Source organism: Mustela nigripes, chromosome 7 (assembly GCF_022355385.1).
Source record: "Mustela nigripes isolate SB6536 chromosome 7, MUSNIG.SB6536, whole genome shotgun sequence".
Lineage (NCBI taxonomy): Eukaryota > Metazoa > Chordata > Mammalia > Carnivora > Mustelidae > Mustela > Mustela nigripes.
Genome location: NC_081563.1, coordinates 114,103,297 through 114,123,940, shown reverse-complemented (window position 1 = coordinate 114,123,940; position 20,644 = coordinate 114,103,297). Strand labels below are relative to the sequence as shown.

General features: G+C 46.8%; 2 protein-coding genes across 2 annotated transcripts; both read left to right on the top strand.

The window, feature by feature from the left end:
- Positions 1–5,288: 5,288 nt before the first annotated feature.
- DEFB121 (defensin beta 121) lies at positions 5,289–6,681 on the top strand. Its single transcript, XM_059407682.1, is given in 3 exon segments — positions 5,289–5,346; positions 6,549–6,628; positions 6,631–6,681. Coding segments are annotated over 3 exon segments (189 nt in total).
- A 10,286-nt stretch (positions 6,682–16,967) lies between these two features.
- On the top strand, positions 16,968–20,401 carry DEFB119 (defensin beta 119). The gene is given in 4 exon segments (XM_059407681.1): positions 16,968–17,025; positions 17,808–17,966; positions 17,969–18,001; positions 20,358–20,401. Coding segments are annotated over 4 exon segments (294 nt in total).
- The last annotated feature ends 243 nt before the right edge of the window (positions 20,402–20,644 follow it).

Sequence of the window (20,644 nt, the reverse complement as noted above, 5' to 3'; positions counted from 1 at the left end):
GGCTCAGGTCATGATCTCAGGGTCCTGGGATCAAGCCCCGCATCGGGCTCTCTGCTCAGCGGGGAGCCTACTTCCTTCTCTCTCTCTCTGCCTGCCTCTCTGCCTACTTGTGATCTTTGTCTGTCAAATAAATAAATAAAATCTTAAAAAACAAAAAAACAAAAACTTGCATGGAATTTCATGCATCAAACAGATCAAAGGAAAGACGCTCAGGTTAAAGCTGGAAGGGAGAAGGAAGGAGGGACCAGAGCCCTACCGTCTCAGCCTCCCTCAATTTTCTGATCTGGACCCCAGAACCAAGTCTAAGTTTCTTATATTTGCATTCAAGACTTTAAAATTCTTATGGCTATGCGATTCTGCAACATTATATGGTGAATGAACACCCAGCTATAGGCATGCAGTGTTTTTTCAGTTTCCAAACGGATCACAAGCATGCCAGCTGCCACTGCTCTGTTCCCACCACACCCCTACCTTCAGTATGCTCTCACAGCCTCCCCTCTGCCATATCTCTGAAGCCTGTCTTCCTTCAAGGCTCCAGGAAGTTCCTCCACCAAGCTTTCTTTGCTGACCACCCTGGACTTTGTTCGTTGTCCATTATCTATTCTATTGGAATTTTCTTTTGTTTGTTCTTTGTTTTTTACTTTGATGCAGCACAGACAACTGTATTGTTTTTATTCTTGTGGCCATTCCTCCTGACCACTGTGATGATGTATTTCCTGCTTTCCAGACTCCAGGCCTGTGGTGGGATCGTACTTCTTGGCCCGCTAGTGGTTGGATGGGGCCATGTCACGGTTGTAACCCAGGGAGTTACACACGCCGCCTCTTACTTCCAAGGTCCAGGCATGTGAGGAGCAGTTCAGGACCCACCAGAGCTGTTTTTTCTCTGCCATGGTGATCAGTAACCATTGAGGAGCTATCCATCAGTCTGCGTTCCTGAGTGAGAAGATGCGGAGCAGGGTCTCCAGCCAGCTTGCAGTGAACACGCAGCACGAGTGGAAAATAAACCTTTGTTCTAAGCCACCGAGAGTCTCCCCCCAGGCCCTCCTTCACCCCACCACTGTGTCGTAACCTCCTTTACTCTAATGCAGTTCGCTATTAGGGGACAATATCTTACACGGTTTTGTATTTCTGATGCTCAACAGAGTACCCTGTTCATAGTAGATGCTCAGTCAAGCTCTGATTCATTTAGCAAACATTTTTGAAGTGTTTTTGGAAGTTCATCTAAAAATGATTGCTTTCCATTTTCCTGTAGAAGCTGTAAGCATTTTAGGGACAGGAACGCCCTTAGATAATTCCTCTGCCATTATGTCCCGAACACCAGTTCACAGGAAACTGAAAATGGCCTGCACAGGGGGGATAAGTTGTGGGGTGGGGGCAGTTAGAGAAAGATGTTCTAGAAGGGATGGAAACATGACCCGACCTGGAGACAGCAGTGGTCGATTCCTGGGAAAGAAGGCAAATGAAATGATGCATTGAGAGAAAGAGCAGCTTCTAGAAATGTCTGGGCCACAGTAAAGTAGCCAGTGAAGTCATCTTGGGAGGCCCAAGAGAGCTAGAAACAGGGATACCCTTGGAAGCATGCTCTGATGACTCTTTTCCCCTGGGCGAGAGCACGCCAAAGGAAAGATATACATTGTATATGCTTCAGACCCAGAAGACAGATCTGTCCTTGAGCCTGCATTCTGGGTAAATACTCTGGATCTTAGACTTGAAATTAGTTTAGGTAGTTTTGAAATTTTCAACCTTGATTTGAAAAAGCACAGGGGGCAGAGAGGTCTCAGGATCGCTGACAATCTTTGCCCCCTTTCTGGAACACTGACTTTGTTGACAAGAGAGGAGCCAGGAGAGCTGCAGGGAGGAAAGAGGTCAACCGTTAAACGCTCCAAGAAGTCAAGGCAGATGAGAATTCCTGGTAGATACTGACAGTGACCAGTCAGCAGGGCTCTTCTGTGTGCCAGACTCTTCTACTCTGTTCTAAGGGCTTAACAAATATTACCTTAATCATCTTCACAGCAAACCTCTGGGCTCAGCAGCGTTGTCTCTGTATTAGGAACGACAAACTGAGGTTCAAAGACATTAACTGGTTTGTTCAAAGTCACGTGGATAGTGATATATATACATATATATGTGATATATATATATATATATATATATATATATATAGATGAATATTACTCAGCCCTAAAGAATGAAATCTTGCCATTTGCAGATGTGGCTAGAGAGTGTAATGCGGGGTGCCTGGGTGGCTCAGTGGATTAAGCCTCTGCCTTTGGCTCAGGTCATGATTTCAGGGTCCTGGGATCGAGCCCCACATTGCTCTGCAGGGAGCCTGTTTCCCCCTCTTTGCCTACTTGTGATCTCTCTCTCTCTGTCAAATAAATAAATAAAATCTTAAAAAAAAAAAAGGGAGTGTAATGCTAGACCAAATAAGTCAGAGAAAGACACAAACCATATGATTTCACTTCTATGCGGTATTTAAGAAAAAATAATGCAGCAAAGAGGAAAAAAAGAGAGAGGCAAATGGAGAAACAGACTTAAGTCTAGAGAACAAACAGATGGTCACAGGGCGGGACGGGGAGTGGTGGGTGAAATGGGTGATGGGGGTTAGAGCACGCTCACCAGGATGAGCGAGGGGTGTTGTAAGGAAGTGCTGAATCACTGTATTATACATCTGAAACTAATATTACACTGTATGTTCACTAACGGAATTTAAATAAAAACTTTTAAGAAAGTCACATGGCTGGTAAGTGGTAAAGTGAGGATTTAAATCCAGATTTGTTTGGTTTCAAAGCATTCTTCTTCTTCTTCTTTTTTTTTTTTTTTAATTCCCACACACTGGCCCTGGTGATAGATGGTCACACATCATTTCAAGATACTTGAAGAAAAAGTGCCAGCATGACCACGGCCATCCCTAACCACACGTAGCACCAGGAGCCAGCGGGCTGGAAAGTAATAGACATAACGATAGAAAGCCAGAAAATCTCCAAGCCTCACGGGGGCCAAGAGTCTCAAACTCTTTCCCTACCATCTTCCTTTTCCCTCAACCCCCCCAAAACTACAATGAAGCAAAATGTAGATGGAAGTGGTCTTTTTATGCGAGTCTCCTCTACAGCTGAAAACCAGTGTTGATGGTGTTAAATAATGCACATAACGGATTCAGGTCATTCCTTAATTAGGGCCACTAGTCTGCTAATCAGCATCCCCGGGAACAAGCACGCAGGGTTATGATGAAGTTCTTTATGGGAGGAGAAGGAGATCTCGAAACAGTTTAGTGTAGGAGAAGCTCTGTGCCTTTAAGTGTTCTTTGGATGTACAAAGGAAGTCCCTTCAGGACTAAAGATTCTTTAGGAGTGGGGCTCCCATGAGTCACTCACCTCTCTCTCTAGTCTTTCCCGACTCTAAAAACAGTCTCCTTCCCCAAGAATGGAGGAAGTTGTGCCTTTGGTTTTGCCCTGAGCCTTGTGAACTCAAGTGGCACCTTGGGTTTCTTTTCAGCCACCCTTTCTGGAAGGAAAGGAAATCTGTTCCAGTCTACCGGGCTGATGTCCTCACTAGTAATCCTTAGAAGAAAGCTCCTTGTCAAAGAGCACTTTTTCTTTGAGTTTTCTGTTGCAATAATTGAGTTATTTACAGCAAATTTGTCATTGTTGGTCTTAGGCAAAGCCCTTCTCTTGTTTGATTTTTACTGATTTATTGATTTTTATCCCCACAATCAACTCTCCGCCATGTCCTGCATAGGCAACTCCTCTCATGTTTTAATATGTACCTTTTTAGAGTGTATGCATTTTTATGTTACATAAGTGGTTTTGATATGCCCCCCAATAATGGGTCCCTGATTAAAGGAGCGAGACTGATATAAAGCGAAGGTCAAGCAAAGCTTTATTCCGCTCCAAGCATCAAGAATCAGACCGAACGTTTGGGGCCACACCTCTTACAAGAGAGGGCGACCTTTCTCTGTTTCACAGACTAGCTTTTAAGGGCAAAGGCCATGTGGCTGGGCCTGGCCACGCACAGGTGGCCAATGAGATTGTAATACACAGAGGAAACTCCACAGTCATGTTAGGTCCCACATAAGTGACCAATTGAATTACAATTTACCCTATAGTAGACATTTGACCTAGCCTATCACCTTGTTAGAATTGGCGCCCAAAAGGCTCCCAAATGGCGTGGCCCATACTCCTTGGTAGCTAGGGAGACAGTATGCATCCCCCTACTGAACGGATGTCTCCACCTGGCCTGACCCACCCTTATATCTGGGCTTTGTTACCTGGGGCTGGTTTCCAGGACTTGTTTTTAAGTAAGTCCCCTGGGGGAAGGGGAGCAGGGATAGTTTCAGGGTTAAACAACAAGGTTTTTGTTCCTGCTTGTTCCAGAGCAGGAAGGTGATAGTCCTCCTGTTGGTGTGTCCCTGATTCTGCTCATTTGGAAATGATAGATCTTTCTATTGTTGTGCTAAAAAGCTTTGGCTCTTCTCTGATCCATCTACCAGGCCTTAGGTATATGAGCTCCTTCCACTCCCAAACTCAGGGCCTTACCCCGGAAAGGCTTTGTTATTCCTCACGTGCCAGCAGATAACTGGACTTCAGCGGAATTGCTCTGGCCGGCGTAGCTCTGCTCTGTGCATCTCTTATTGTCTTTGGACCACGGGAGCAAACTGGCCCTTCCTTTGGCACCTGGGAAGATGCTATCAGTTCTTCTCCAACACACACTGTTAAAAGTAAGGTCTGTGGCCTTCCTGCTCATCGCGCTCCCAAAGGCAGATGACTGAGTTTCCAGTGGTGATGGCCATGGGGCCAGTACATGTTTCCCTCTGCTTCTGCCCTTCCCTTATGATCCTTTAAACGAACTGTCAACATATGGGACATCATAGGGCATCCTCATTGCTGGAGGGAACCCAAGGAGCACAGAAGTATCATTCCTGATCTGTCTCATTGCTCTCTCTCTTTTCTTTTACCAGACATGAAATAATAGTAAAAACATTTTCCCCCTGCTTGGCTCCCCAGTTGCATTATAAACCTCCCTGGAGGCAAGGCTGTGTCCTCTTTTTGTTAACGTCCTGGCTTCCTCTGAAAGCAGACAAGGTGGTGTATTCAGGACGCAGTCCGCCAATGTGGATGACTACTTGCCCATCTGTCCAATCTGAAATGACTGTTCACTGATCATGGGTCCACCATGCTCCTTGAGGGCAATGAATACCAGTCTGGACTGCCCAGCATGGAGATCTCTGCCTGTCTTGCCAGCCCAAGAGCCTCCAAGCCTGCTAATCTCCTCCTGAGCTCCCAGCATTCATGAAACTCATTTTCCTGGTTTTGACTGTTACCCTGCTCCTGGTCTGGGTCGCCCAAGGTAAACAAGATCTCTCCCAAGGGTCATGTTCAGGGGATTCTTGGGACTCTTGCAGCCTGGGCTAGGAGAATAGTGGGCTCCACAGAGGGCTTTGCATGATCTCTGTAGCCAAGGGAAAATTTGAGTTGTCTGGTACCAACTGATCTTGCCAGCGCCATTACTTGATCTCTCGGGTCTCTGGCTTGCTCTGGAAAAGTGGAACATGATGATGGGGGCAGAGGATATGTGCAAGGGATTTGGGTGTGGAATATAGTAAAATGGGTACTTTTCCAAAAACACTTGGGAGGGATTTGAATTTTGATCTACTGTTGCCTCCATGAAAATGGTTCCTAAATTTCTGATTGAGGATTCTTTTTTTAAAGATTTTATTTATTTGTTAGAGAGAGAGAGAGGGAAAGCACAAGCAGGGAGAGCAGCAGGGGGAGAGAGAAGCAGGCTCCCCACTGAGCAAGGAGCCTGATGCAGAACTCAATCCCAGGACTCTGGGATCACGACCTGAGCCCAAGGCAGACACTTAACCAACGGAGCCACCCAAGTGTCCCTCTGATTGAGGATTCCAAGTCCATTCTCAGACAATTTCAATTTATCTGGGCTACTTTAGCTTGTAGGTTCCACAGAGCAGCTGTTCCTCATTGTCTTTGCTGGTTAAGACCAGCAGAATGGCCAAGGATGTTGTGGAGAAGGGAGTATGACATTCTTGAGAACTTTACAGGTGCCGTAGAAGATGTGCAGATAGATGTGCACATGAGCATATTTCAGATTCCTGTCCCATTTAATTGATATGGTCAGAGAGGTACTGAGAGCAAAGGGGAAAGGGAGCTGATACGGGGCACCCGGTTACACTATACTATGGGGGAGATGAAAACTTGGAGAGAGGGGGACTGCCTGTTTCCCCCAAAGGAGCTGGTCAGGAAGGAGAAGTTACCTTATAGGTCCCAGGCCACCATATTTGGGGGCCTTTGGAATTGTGACTCAGGGCACAAATGGGAGAAGAAAGGATAATGGCCCATCATCTCTCCTAAATCTGGAAGATGCCTTGTAAGGGCTTATTCCCCATATATATGTCCTATTTCTCTCACTATTGTCATCTCTGCTGGGCTTCGACCTCCCCCTTCCCCAGCCTGCTGCTTTATTTCAAGACTGACCCTGCCCTCTCCTTTTGTTTTGTTCTGTTTTGTCCTCTCCTTCTTTTTTAATTTCAGCCAGGTATTGCTGGGGTAAGTTGGGAAGGTGCAGAACAAAGTGTGAACAGAACGAAGTATCCCATATATTATGCCCATATATTATGAAGCTAAGTGTTGTGTAAACCCCAAGTATGTACCTGTCCAAACTTGATCCTTAAGCACACCTGGAAGCCTGGGGTGACCTCTGTAGTCTGACCCCTCTTGCCCAACACGGAGTCCAACATCATGAGAGCCCACACTTCTATTAAATCATTCTTGGCTGTACCATTTGTGCCTGGCATTTTGGCCTCATTACACTTACAGATCAATAACAGAGGAAGGTGTGTGTGTAGGTTGGGGAGAATGGGGTGGATCCGTAGGTGGTTAACAATCTGTTTTGCATATCGCTCCTAGCCTGCTGGCCCACAACTCGTCCCAGATGATATAAATGAGGAATGTCCATTCTATCCACTTGATTCTTATTTTCTAGACCAGCACTGCCAATAGAACTCTCTGCAAGGATGGCATGTCTCATCTCTGTGTTGTCCAATATGGTAACCACGAGCCAAGTGTGACTATTAAGCATTTGAAATGTGGCTAGTGAGTAAGGACACAGAGAGACCTGTTGCATCCTTGTTTGCAATGCAAAAGCAAAGCCCCAAAGCATTCTAAACGTCCATCAGAGGGAAATGATGTATTCATGCTAATGACGACGATGTCTCACTCAAAAAAGATGATGTGAACCCACTTAACTCTGCAAGACATATTGTGGGATGAAAAAAGAAAGACATCCCCTGACATGGAAAACAAAACATTAGCCCATACTATATGTTTTCTAAAGGTGCGTATACACCTATAAAGTCAGCAGGGGACAATAATACAGACGCAGACACTTTGCTTTTTAAATCACACCATAAATACATATTATATGATTTTTATTAATATCTTCTCCCCTGACAAGGCATTAAGCTCCACGAGCACATGAAAGACAAAGAAAAAGGAAAAGAGACGTGGCTAGGGTAATTGGGGAATGGAATCTAATCACATCTAATTTCTACTTCCATTTCGATAGCTACGCGTGGGTAGTGGTTATCATATCAGACACTTTAGTGGTAGCTTTAGGCTCCGGGGACACAGGTTGCTTCTTTTTTTCTACTTTCACCCAAAAGGCTGCAACCCTCCCATGAGAAGACCTGAGGTTCTACCCTATTAGGGACTCCAGGATGGCGTCTCACTGTTTCCTTCAACCCGCAGAGAGCTGGCGTCAGGCCACATGGGGTTCCAGCTCCATATGTTTCCTTTCCTCCCAGTTGGGGTCACGGGATATTTAATTGTGGGCTAGTCCTTTTCTGGAACTGATCCTGAACTGAAACAATGGGGATCTTTCCATCACCAGCCCCACGATTTGAGTTGTGGCCTCGAGTATTCCCCGCCCTTACTGCTTATCTGACTAATCAAAAAGGACTTGATTATTCTGAATTGGGGTGTTCTGTTGGGCATCATCTACTCACTCTCCAGTCCCTTCCTATGAGAGCCCTGAAACTGGTCTTAGCATTAGGGCTCACCTCCGTCATCCGCAGCAGAGCCCTCTGCTGAAACTTCCAGTCTCAGGGTCTACGTATTCCTGAAAACATCAAAGGAAGAACACTGGATTCAGAATCAGAAGGTCTGGGTTCAAATCCGTAACCACATATCTTCTGGATGTTGCTAGGCAAGCCATTTAACCTTCTCCGTCTTATCTTCTCATTTCTAAAGTGAGGATTCATCCCATCTGAGGCACAGGGGTGTTGTAAGATCAAATGAAGGAAGAGGTAGGAAATGCCCAGCGCAGAAGCTAGCACACATTCGATTCCCGTTAAGACTTCAGTCGCCCTCCTCTTCCCTTCTCGCAATAGGTCCGCCATCATGGCCGCTTGGGTCTTCCTTGGCAATGCCCTTGTACAAGCCCTACTATTCCTCACTGTTTTCGGGGCTGTTCTCTCAGCTCAGTCCCTGCTTAGTGTCCTTCCTCCTCCTTCTCATGCTCCAGGCCTTCTACTTTATGTTTTGCTGCTGGTCTTTTATTTCCCCGCCCAGTCAGATTGTCCCACATCCTGGCACCGAATCTCACAAGGGTTCTGTGTGGTGGATTGCAATATTCTTCAACATATTTGATGATGACACACCTTAAATTCGTCACTGGATGTAATGATTTGAGTTCAGACCAGCTTAAGCAGAAAGAGCATTTCTTGGAAAGATACCATGTAGCTCATAGAAGTGATAGGAAGTCTAGATCATTGGCATTGGAAGGACCAAGGGAGAGTGAGCAGCAGAAGTGATCCACTGGGATCCCACCAGCAGCATTGCCGTCCTGGCACTGGACACCTGGAGTCTTGTCTGGACTTCTCCCACAGTGGCTTCTGCCTGCTGGCCACCATATATTGTCTCCACCTTCTCTGTGGTTCGAATTTAGTCCTTTAAGATTCAGAGTCCTCTGCTGAGCCTGGGTCATATGCCTGCTTACTAACTCTCAAAGTGGTGCAAAAGAATATTTGCCTTTGGTGTTTTCTGTAGTGGGACATCAGCCCTCCTTTCCATTGAAACCCAAAGAATGGAATGGGATTCAGCTGCTCAGTGTCCGAAGATGCAGCAAGCAACCAGGGAATCTCACCCCAAGGATTTGCCTTCCCTTGTAGTGTTTCCCTTTCACTTTGACTTTCTGACTGCCAGAGCGGAGATTAGGGTGAGCAAGGGGAGGTGTCTAGGACGCAACATAGAAGGGGACATTCACCCTCGGGGTCACATGAGTGCCTCCTGGTACCTCCCTAGCCTCCTCCCAGTCCCGGCCTCACCAATGCCATCCTGCACTTCTCCTTTGCACTGCCCACCATGCCTGTGTTTGTACTCAGGATAGACTGTCATCCCCATGAAGACAGAGACCATGGCTGATTCATTTTCTGTATCTCAGGACACAGAATCAAGCACAAATCCAGTGTTCAGTCAATATTAGTTGAACAATTTTGACTTCATGAGATAATATGTTTGACTTAAAATAGATAGCAGAAATGGTCTCACAAGAGAACTCCCTCCTTCAAGCAGCACTTCACCTTGGAAGAGGATCAGTGTTTGATATTCAAGAACCACAGAATGATACTAGAGATTCATATTGTGATTGTAAGACAAGACTGTTAGCAGGGCGGGTACGGTTTCGCCATCCAGCACTGGGATGACCATTGGTTAATGCTTCCATTATAGCCCAGCAGATTGTGAGGTGCTCTTGCTGGGATGCTTGGGTGGCTCAGTCAGTTAAATGTCTACCTTTGGCTCAGGTCATGATCCCAAGGTCCTGGGATTGAGCCCCACATAGGGCTTCCCTGCTCAGCGGGGAGCCTGCTTCTCCCTCTCCCTCTGCTGCTCCCCCTGCTTGTGCTCTCTTGCTCTCTCTGTCAAATAAATAAAATCATAAAAATCAGGTGGTGTCATTCTCTGAATGTCTGGAATTCTTGTGGACACTCCGCTTTGCCTTAAAATAAAAAAAACCTGTTATATATTGATGAGGTCAACTATACAAACATATTTTAGATTTTTAAAACAAATGTCGTGGCAGGGTGATATATTAAGAATTTAATGTAATTTTTAAAAATTTAAATTCAATTAATTAACATATGATGTATTATTGGTTTCAGAGGTACAGGCCTGTGATTCATCAGTCTTATATAATACCCAGTGCTCATTATATCCTGTGCCCTCCTTAATGTCTGTCACCCAGTTACCCCAGTCCCCCACTCCTCCTCCCCTCCAGCAACCCTCAGCTTGTTTCCTGTGATTAAGAGTTTCCCTCTCTGGCTTCATCTTGTTCTATTTTTTCCTCCCTTCCCCTATGATCTTCTATTTTGTTCCTTTAATTCCATGTATCAGTAAGATCATATGATAATTGTGTTTCTCTGATGGTCTTATTTTGCTTAGCATAACACTCTCTAGTTCTATTCACATCATTGCAATTGGCAAGATTTCGGGGTTTTTTTTGGTGGCTGCATAATATTCCATTGTTTATATATACCACATCTTCTTATTTTTTCTATTAACATATAGTGTATTATTTGTTTCGGGGGTCCAGATCTGTGATTCATCAGTGTTACACACTTCACAGCACTCACCATAGCACATACCCTCCCCAATGTCCATCCCTCCAGCCACCCCATTCCTCCCACCCCCTCCCCCCACCACCCCAGCAACCCTCAGTTTGTTTCCTGAGATTAAATTAAAAAAGTGTGGGGCACCTGGGTGGCTCAGTGGGTTAAAGCCTCTGCCTTCTGCTCAGGTCATGGTCTCAGGGTCCTGGGATCGAGCTCGGCATCGGGCTCTCTGCTCAGTGGGAAGCCTGCTTCCTCCTCTCTCTGCCCGATGCTCTGCCTACTTGTGATCTCTGTCTGTCAAATAAATAAATAATAAAATCTTTAAAAAAATAAATAAAAATTTTAAATGTTAAAAAAAAAAAGAACGGAAACGAGCAGCCTAGTTACTTGATGCTGTTCAGGCCTTCCTTCCCCTCTAAGCAGTTATCTCTGTTCCTTCTAAAACTGCCTTTTTACACGCTTGCCTTTTCAAGATGCAGCAGAATGCAACTCAGGAATTAGCTTTTCTTCTGCTTCACTTGTGTCTAAAACAGGCAAAAATTACTTAGTATGATGTAATCAGAAAGAAGACGTTTTATAATGAAAAAAAAAAAATGGAGTCACTGTCAAAGAGTTTCACGTGGTGAGGCTGGAGTGGTTCCCAGGTGATCTGAGGCATCTGGGGCTGAGACACCCCTTAAAAATCGTTTCCTTTGTGGGTTAAGATGTACCTGTGAAGCCAAGCTGACCAAAATCATGCCATCACTTACCAAGTGACCTTGAGCAGGTGAGCTAATCTCTCTTAACCCATAAGAGCGGTGTGAGGATGAAACCAGTGTTTACCTGGGGAGCTGGAGTGTCTCCTTCTCTCTTCTCAGGGGCCTACTGCTGTTAATAGGACCGGAAACGTCCGTGTCTGTGGAGTCACCAGGCTGTTCACGTTCTACGAAAGGAGTTTATCTATACCCACATCTTACACAACTGTATGTGTATCTATTATTATACAAATAAAATTTTGATATCAAAAGTTAAAAAAAAGAATTTAATGTAGCAATTACCTGATCATTTTTTCCTTGGGTTGTTTGAACAGGCATCCGCATAGACAGTGAAAAGATCTTTTTTTTTTTTTTTTTTCCCTGCCCAGTTATTGGAAGGGGAGCCGGAACTTCGTGTTCTGAATCCTGGCCTTCCTTTGCCACTGGGGGACTGAAAAAAAGTGTGTGTGTGCGTGTGTGTGTGTGTGTGTGTGAGAGAGAGAGAGAGAGAGAGAGAGAGAGTTTCACCCCCCCCCCTTTGTTAGAGAGACCCAGACACAAGGAAGGCAGATTGAATTGTCTCAGGAGGCGTGGGATGGAGATTTTAGCTTCAAGTTCAGGAGACGAGGGGCCTGGCACTCGGAGGTGTGGAATCTCCACACAACCGGGAGAAGACATGGGAGTTTGGTTTCTGGGCTGTTCGATTAAGTGCCCCGAGGCTCTAAGTCCTTGGATGGGACTGCGGGCGTGGAGACCACCACTGCGGGGATAGCCACGGTGGGAGGCTGTGGTCCCGGGACACGCAGCACAGGCTTCCACGGCGGGGCCTGGGGTCAGCGGGGAAGGCTGGCGAGGAGCAATTCTCCGATGCCCAGAGCCGACTGATGAGCGGCTGGTGGGATTCGTCCGCGGTAGCCTGCGCATGAGGAGCAAGAGAAATGAAGCTCGTCGCAGGGAAGTAAGGAGCAGGTTCCTCCTCGTTTCCCGGAATCATGGGGTTCTAGTAGGAACAAGAGGAGAAAGACCGGAGACCCCCACAGTCACTGACATCGGGCATCTCTCCAACTTCTTAAGTGGCATCTCGGAGCAGAATTTAAACTGCATATAAATGAAGAAAGCATTGGCGGAGGCTTGAGTGTCGTGGCGCTTTCATGACTGGTGTGTGGTCATTAATGTGTTAATGGCTTTTAGAAGCAATGCTCTCACCGGGTCCTGACACATTGCTCGAAGGGGGACACAGTCCACAGTCGGGGATACACTGGTGTGGGGGTGTCTCCAGCTGCCAACCCCTCAATCATAGTCTCCTCCCACTTGCCTGAAAACTTGGCCTCCTATCGCCTCTCTCAAGCCAAAGGCCAAACACACACTTCCTCACCAGGAAGGCGAGAAGACGTGAGTGCAGACAAGTCAAAGAAGCCTGGAGAAGGCTGTGATTTCATGGTGTTCATTTCTTCCACCTTCTTGTCATATGTATTTTTTTTTAAATATTTTATTTATTTATTTGACAGAGAGAGAGAGAGATCACAGGCAGGCAGAAGCAGGCCCCCTGCTGAGCAGAGAGTCCAATTTGGGGCTTGATCCCAGGACCCTGAGATCATGACCTGAGCCAAAGGCAGAGGTCCAACCCACTGAGCCACCCAGGCGCCCCTGTCATATATATTTTTTAAAGATTTTATGTTTATTTGAGAGAGAGCACAAGTAGGGGGAGGGGCAGAGGGAGAGGAACAAGCAGAGTTGCCTGCTGAGCGGAGAGCCTGACTTGGGGCTTGATCCCAGGACCCCAAGATCATGACCTGAACTGAAGTCTGACGCTTAACCCACTGAGCCATCCATTCTTGCCGTATCATTAACCTCACAGGTTAGAGGGAGGGTCCCCTGAGATAGAGTAAAAGTATGTGGCCTGTGTGGGACCTGCTGGGAACTAGATCACTAGCACTGGCCTCCCACTCCGCACCCTGGGATTCAGGCTACAAGGCGTGGGCAGCCTTTCAGGAGCTGAAAAAAATGCAACTGTGCAGATTTCACAGGGTGGGAGGTGCAGGTCTTAAGGAACTGGCCAGGCCAGGCTGTACCATGTGGGAGGCATTACACAGCCTGAAGCTACTTTCTGTTCTGGTCTTGGCAGGACCCAGGAGATACCACACAGTTCCCAGGGGCCCAGTTGGCTCTTTGACCAAGGTCTGCCTCTTTCCCTATCTCCTGGTCTCCCACGGTGGCTTCTCCCACACCGGCCACATTGGCAGCCACTGTCCCCTGCTGCCCACTGCCCTTAGCCTTGGCCTGGGTCTCCTGGCCTTACAGAAAATCACTGTGCAACTATCATGCTCAGAGTCAGAGCACGTAGGGGCTTGAGGAGGGCCGAGGGCTGAACTGGACAGAACTCTAGGCCGTGGCGTTTGATGGTCTGAGAACAAATACAGACACACACATGTACTCAAGAATACACAAACACACACCCACCTAACTACACATCTACACACAAATGACAAGCAAGTATAAACTTACACATAAACATTGTAGTACTCGTATACACAAAATACACACAAATAACCCAGGCACATGAAATATACATAAAATACACAAATGTGAGCGTACACAGCCATGCACGGATTTACACACACATAAAAGTACATATAAACACAATGTAAGGGTATAAACTCAGATACCCAACTTGAGATGCTATAGAAATGAACCCATCTTTTTTTGTTTCTCCTTATCTCAGTCAAGGCTGTTTCTCTGAATCATCCCAGAGCTTCCTGGCAATCTCTGCGTACAAGGGTTCATAAAGGGGCTCATGAAATGTTGCAAAGAACTGCCACCAGGAGGGGCCTGAAATCCCCGGGGTGCAACTTCTGGTCTGTTACAATAATAAAGCAGATCCTTCTACCTGACTCAGGAAGAGTCAGGTGTGTCATGTGTCTTCCCTAAATGCTTCCTGGGGATTTGCTCATTTGGTCCTTACCAACCCTGTGAAGTCAGAACTATCATTACCCCCCACTGTAGAGCCAAAGAACCAGGCTCAGAGTTGTTAACATTTTCCAAGGCACTATAGGCAGGAGACAAACTTCAGAACCCAGGCTCCGTGCCGAGTCCATGCTGAGTCCTGCAGACACTGAATGACATCCTCAAGGACACACAAGCTGCTCTGTTCCCAGCCCCGGACCAGCTCGAAAACCTAGGATCTCCACTACGCTTGTTGGATTTTCTTTCCCTTTTACCCCCTTTCTGTTTCTGCTCTTCTGGCGACAAGGCAGCCTGGTGATGTCTCCCCAGAGAGGAAACAAACTCCTTGCTAGCTTTCCCTTGCTTATTTTCTGCCCTGGCAGTTATCTTCCATCTGGGCAGCCAAAGTGATTTTTCTAGGCTAAAAAGAAAAAAAAAAAAAAGGCAAAACAAAACAACAAACCTGACCATGTCCCCACAGTCCTCTCTAGAAGATCTTACTATTACTCCCCATGGCTCCCAGGATGGCTTCCCCAGCCCTGAGCATGGCATGGAAGCTTCCCGCCCCCCACACTTGATGTTGATGGCTGCCTCATGTTCCTCCGGGTCTCCCCTTCTGGCTCAGACATTCACAACCTCAACTGTTGGCTGACCACTCTCCTGACCTTCCTCTGTGGAAATCGGTTTTCTGCCATCCGTTCTTCTCCCTGTCCAGGAAGCCCTGGAGCAGTTCATGTCACCTGCCTGCAAGCCTCCGTTTTGTCAGACATGAGTTGGAGGTTTATGCTTGTCCCTTCTGAGGGTAATAAAGAAGATAAATATAAGGACGGTGATAATAATGATAATGAAAAACAACAATAATAATAGCGAATAATTACTCAGCACCTACTCCGCGTCAGGTACTTGGCTAAGCAATTTACATAAGTTAGTCATCCCGTTTAATTAAATCAGGAAAAGTTCTGATTTGTATTTTATCGTAGGATAATTTACCTGGAAATTTACCTGGCTCGGGGTCAGGACAAACACTCAAATTCAAATCTGTGTGAAATCAAAACCCATACTCTAATCCTGGTTTTCTAGGATTCTAGAATTCTCTTCTCTCTTCTTTCACAGGTTCTGGAGTACGGCCTGAAGCCCAGTCCTTATTCAGCTTCTTGAGATGCTGGACCGAAGGGACACAGTCGGTGTGCTTTCTCTACGCTCTGGGAGGACTTGGGTTACTCCCCCATCAGATCACTTCTCACCGGTCACTTTCTCAGTGTGTGTTATTTATTCAGACCACGGGTATTTATTGAGTCCCTGCGGTGTGCTAGGGGTGTCAGAGGTTGCTAGCTCTTCCCTAATATCCGTCCTTTCCTTCTTCTTAGTAAGACTGCTCCTGAATTTGAGCTAGCCATGGTTGCCCAGAATACAGGAAACCTTTCCAGCCTACCCTGCAGCTAGGTGTAGTCGGTCATGTGAATGAGTTCTGGGCTGGGGTGGAAGAGGGGTGTGCAGACTCTGAGGGGTGTCCCTTCAAGGGAAAGGTGTGCACTTCATTTCCTCCTTTCTCCTCTCTGGCAGGAGCTGGGGCAGGAACTTGGGTCATCAGATGAAGCTGCCTGGGGAAGGATGGCAGAGCGTCCAGCCGGGGGGATTCTTGCTTCCTGCAGAATCAGGAAGCTTCTACCCTTAACTGCTTGACTGGATTTTTCTATAAGAAATCAATGTGTATCTTTTGGAATCCTTGTTTGGGGAGACTATCTGTTGAAACAGTTGAATTAATATCCTAATCCAGATGATGTTATGGGCAGTGGGGTTACAGGGCAGATTTCTGACATTCTAATGGAAAGCAGAAAGATTAACCATGTAAAATAAAATGGAAAAGAACAAATAAACCTGTGCAGGTCATGAATCAAGTTATAATGACCCAGAATGACTGTGGGTGAAAGTGCCCTTATCTGGTGTGACTAGGAAAAGCCTATCCTGGATGTGACATTTGAGATGAGACTGAATGATGAACAGAGGCCAGCCCTGGAAGGTCTGCAGGAAGAACTTTACAGGAAGAACAAATAGAAAATGCTATAGCCCTGAACTGGGAACTAGATTGGCAAGTTCAAGGTTCAGAAAGATATGCCCAAATATCCGTCTGTTAGAAAGCTGAGAATAAGTATTTTTAGTAAGTATTTATGTATTTAAAAAATATTTTTCTTAAATTTTTTAACGAAAGAGAGAAGCAGATTTCCGGCTGAGCAGAGAATCCCACCGACCTTGGGGCTGGACACAGGGCTGGATCCCAGGACCCCAAGATCAAGACCTGAGCCAAAAGCAGATGCTTAACCAACTGAGCCACCCAGGTGCTCCCCAATAGATATTTATGTATTAATTAATGAGTTCGTCTATGGGTCTTGAGAGGCCAATGGGCTTTAATCTAACTATCTCCTCAGCAGGGAGGAAAGTCACTGTTGGTACGGGTGCTGGCCAGTTTCCCACACTATCATCTTGTACTTGGTAAGGATATCTGCTACACATTGTCCTTTGGCCTGGCTGATCTCCTATAAAGCCTCTCTTGCTATAATTCACTGCCCACAGCCCTGCTAATAAAAGCAAGGCTCATCCCTGCTACAGAGAACTCTATTTCCATCCCTTTCAGCACGGCCACTTCTTTCTCCTGTGACCTGCCAGCCATGAAGTTTCTTTTCCTCTTTCTTGTCATTCTTCTGGCCACGGAACCCATGGTCTCAGGTAACTTGGGTCTCTCTCAAGTGTCTAGGATCTTGGTTATGAACCTCTTGCCTTCCTTTCCTCTCCACTTCAGGCAGCACAAAACTCCTCATTTGATGGGGTTTGGGAGGTTTTCCCATATCAGCTCACATCCACATCTCTCTAATTCTTCTTTCCCAAGGTGGTGGGAAGGTAGCTCTTTGGGGGCACCTGACACTTAAGGGCAGGATGGTATTCTGGTGGGATCTTGGGAGAAGATTTAGGGGTGATGGGGTTGGGTGCAGATTGGGGACTTGTTGGGGGCTTGAGGGCATTAAGATTAGAGCCTGAGGGTGAGCTGTGATGGGGAGAAAGACCTTGGGGTTGGATGGTAAGGGGAAGATTAGGATGAGCTGGAGGTAAGGTGTAGGGCTCTCCTGATGGCTTGGGGTGGGATGGGGAGGGGATGGGACTTGGGGTTGAGTGAAGGTGGTGCTGGGGTTGGGTAGCCTGGAGCTTGGGCTGAAACTGGGAGTTGGTACTAAATGGGGCGGGGTGTCTGATGACTGCTGCTCAGGATTGAGGTTGGTTACTTGATTAAATTTAGGTTTGACTTGGAGTTCAGGCTCAAGGGACATTGAGTTGGGTAGGGCTGGGAGTTCTACTTAAGACTGGACTGGGTTCTGAGTTTGAATTTGGTGAATATGGTTAAGGAGGTTTGGGGATGGAGTTGTGGCTGGACCCAGGTGAGCTTAAGTTGGGACCAGGCTATTGATTAGGAGGGATACTAACATCTGCTTAATGGTTGTTCCTGTGCCCAGCAGAGGAGTGTTGGATGGATGGAAAATGCCGGTTGGTGTGCAAAAATGATGAAGACAGTGTCGTACGCTGCGCAAATCGTAAACGGTGCTGTGTCCCTAGTCGTTACCTAACAGTCAAGCCAATGACTGTTGAAAGAGAGGAGCCCTGGACCGTTCCTCACACACGCAACCAATAAAACAAAGGGCCAGACCTGGCAGTAGAGGGCCTATAAATAGACCTCATGGATTAGAAAGGGCTTTGTTTCAGGTTCCTTAGCTCCCACATTCCATTAAAACTCACAAATCTGTTTCTTGTGTCCATCAATCATAAGGAACGATGCTCCAAATGGATTGAGGGTGGGGTTGGGGGGATGGCAGGATGAGGGTTAAGAGGTAGCAGAGAGACATTGCTGGGGCTTGGCCACAGCAATGGGGTGATAGTTACAGTCTTGAAGATAGTTCCTCCTCTACCAGCTGCAGGAAAGGCTATCAGAGTGGGTTGAGGAGCATATCTGGGGAAGTCAAGAGACTTGAAGGCACAGCCCTGTACTGAGAGAGGGGGAGAACCGCTGGGAGGGAGAGTTGCTCCATCTTGGGGGTGAAAAGGTTGGGGGTGGACAAGGACTGAGTAGAGTCCAAATCCTTGGGTTTCTAGGGAACTTGGCTGAGATGCCTTTTGATGCTGGAGACTCCACAGCCCCAAGGATCGGAAGGTTTCCAGTGCTAAAAAAATAAAGCACGTGAACTAACCCATTTATAAATGAGTTTGTTCATTTTTCAGTTCTTCCGTTCTTTCATGGATTCGATCATTCAGTCACCCCAGCTCCTCCACTCACCACTGTCAGACTCTGCTCCTATCACCATCCACGCTTCAGCTTCCCCAGTTGTGAGGCTGGAACCCTAGAATCTATTTTAGGATTGTGGGAAGTGGGAGATGGTATAATGGAGTGCACAGCGCCTAGTGCATTGTGAGCCCTAATAAATGTAGTTGTTGCTGTTGTTGTTCATTCATTTCTTTTTTTTTTTTTTTAAAGATTTTATTTATTCACTTGACAGACAGAGATCACAAGTAGGCAGAGAGGCAGGCAGAGAGAGAGGAGGAAGCAGGCTCCCTGCTGAGCAGAGAGCCCGATTCGGGGCTTGATCCTAGGACCCCAGGATCATGACCTAAGCCAAAGGCAGACTTAACCCACTGAGCCATCCAGGTGCCCCGCTCATCATTTCTTCAAGCATTTAAGGAATATATGCTGTGTGCCTTCCAACTGTGTGAGACTCTGAGGGACATGGAAGCCTGTCTCATTTGACCTAAGAATCTAGCCTGGGAGGAGACTAACCCATGGAGAATATTCGAGAATTCTGATCGGGAATCTAGAGCACCTGGGTGTCTTCCTTGCTTTGATACCGCAAATCCTATTCTCTGGGCCCCATTTATCCAACACAGTCGTTCATCCCTGAACTGTGCTCTCTACAGAGAGGTCAGATACCAGGAGTGTTATGTAAAGCATGGTGTGTGACATGGAGACAGATAAAAGGGGTTCACTCTGATCCATGAGATAATTTGTTCTCAATTCAGTATTGCTCTTAGACTCTGGGAATTAGGGAATTAGACTCTTAGAGTTGCTCTTAGACTCTGGGAAGAGAGACACCTCTTTCTCTGATCCTGGTCCTACTCTGGGCCTCCTCTGATTAAGTCCCTCGCCATGGGGTTAGGAGTCAACGGGGACAAGTGGGATATATCCATTTAGAGACAGTGCCCCGCTCTTGTTCCAAGACCATGCTTTGAGCAGCTGGGACCTGGAATTCCCTGCCCAGAGAATACTTGTGCCTGCTTCCAGGGACACTTGGGCTTTCTCCAGAAGATGGGGCCCACCATGTGTGCACCTTCGGCAGGAGGAGTACCAAGAGACACTCCTGTTTGAGGGACAGGGGACCAGCTTGGATGTTCAGGCTGGAGTGTCCATGTCTCATGAGAGAGTCCTCACAGTGTGGAGCAGAGTTGGGGATGAGGGAGAAGAGAGCTGGGCTGTGGGCTGAGCCAGCTTCCCTCCTGCTGCCTTGTTCTTGCTCAGAACTCTGAAGAATCCAAGCATTATAGATCCAACTCTGCTCTTTCAGGTCATTATGAAGGGCTATTTCACAAAGGTCCGTGGGATAGATTTCAGTTGTCCCACTTGTTAGCTTGATTCGGAACTGTTAAATATGCAGACATATGACAGATGAGCCTCCATATGCATTCATGCCCAGGGCCCACAGATGTTGGGTTGCACTTGCAATTGGGATGGTGCTCTGTTTCAAAACCATCTCCAAGCTCCCTTCAGAGACAGGGGCTGCTTCACCTGTGCTTTCTGCATTCTCAACATCTGTGCGATCTGGGGAGACTCTTAGGCTGCCCCCTCTGAGCTACCTGGGCCCTGAGGTCCTGGGTGAGACCATCCAAAATAATTCCTCACTGGCTTCTCTACCTCCAGATTTTCTTTGCATTGAGGTCTGTTATCAGAGGGACTCTTTCTAGGAGATTCATCTGACCATGGTCCTCTCTTGCTTAGATGGCTTCTTTTGCTCCTTCCTGCCCAGGGTTGGGTCTGAAGGTGTTGGTGGCCCAGCTTCATCCCCCATGACTGCCACTCATGGACCAACCCTCTCCAACATTGCCTTTGGTCGTGGCTCCCCTCCACCTTGTCCCCACCACCAGGTTCATTTTTGCAATGAGCTCCTTCTCACCCTCAAAGTGCAGTTGATGTCCCTAGCCAGGAAAGCCTTCCATAAGCTCTGTCTCACTATTCCTTAATAATTATAATACTAGTAGCTATCATAATAGTTCCCATTGTCACTCCTTATGTGTCAGGCGCTGTGCTCGGTAT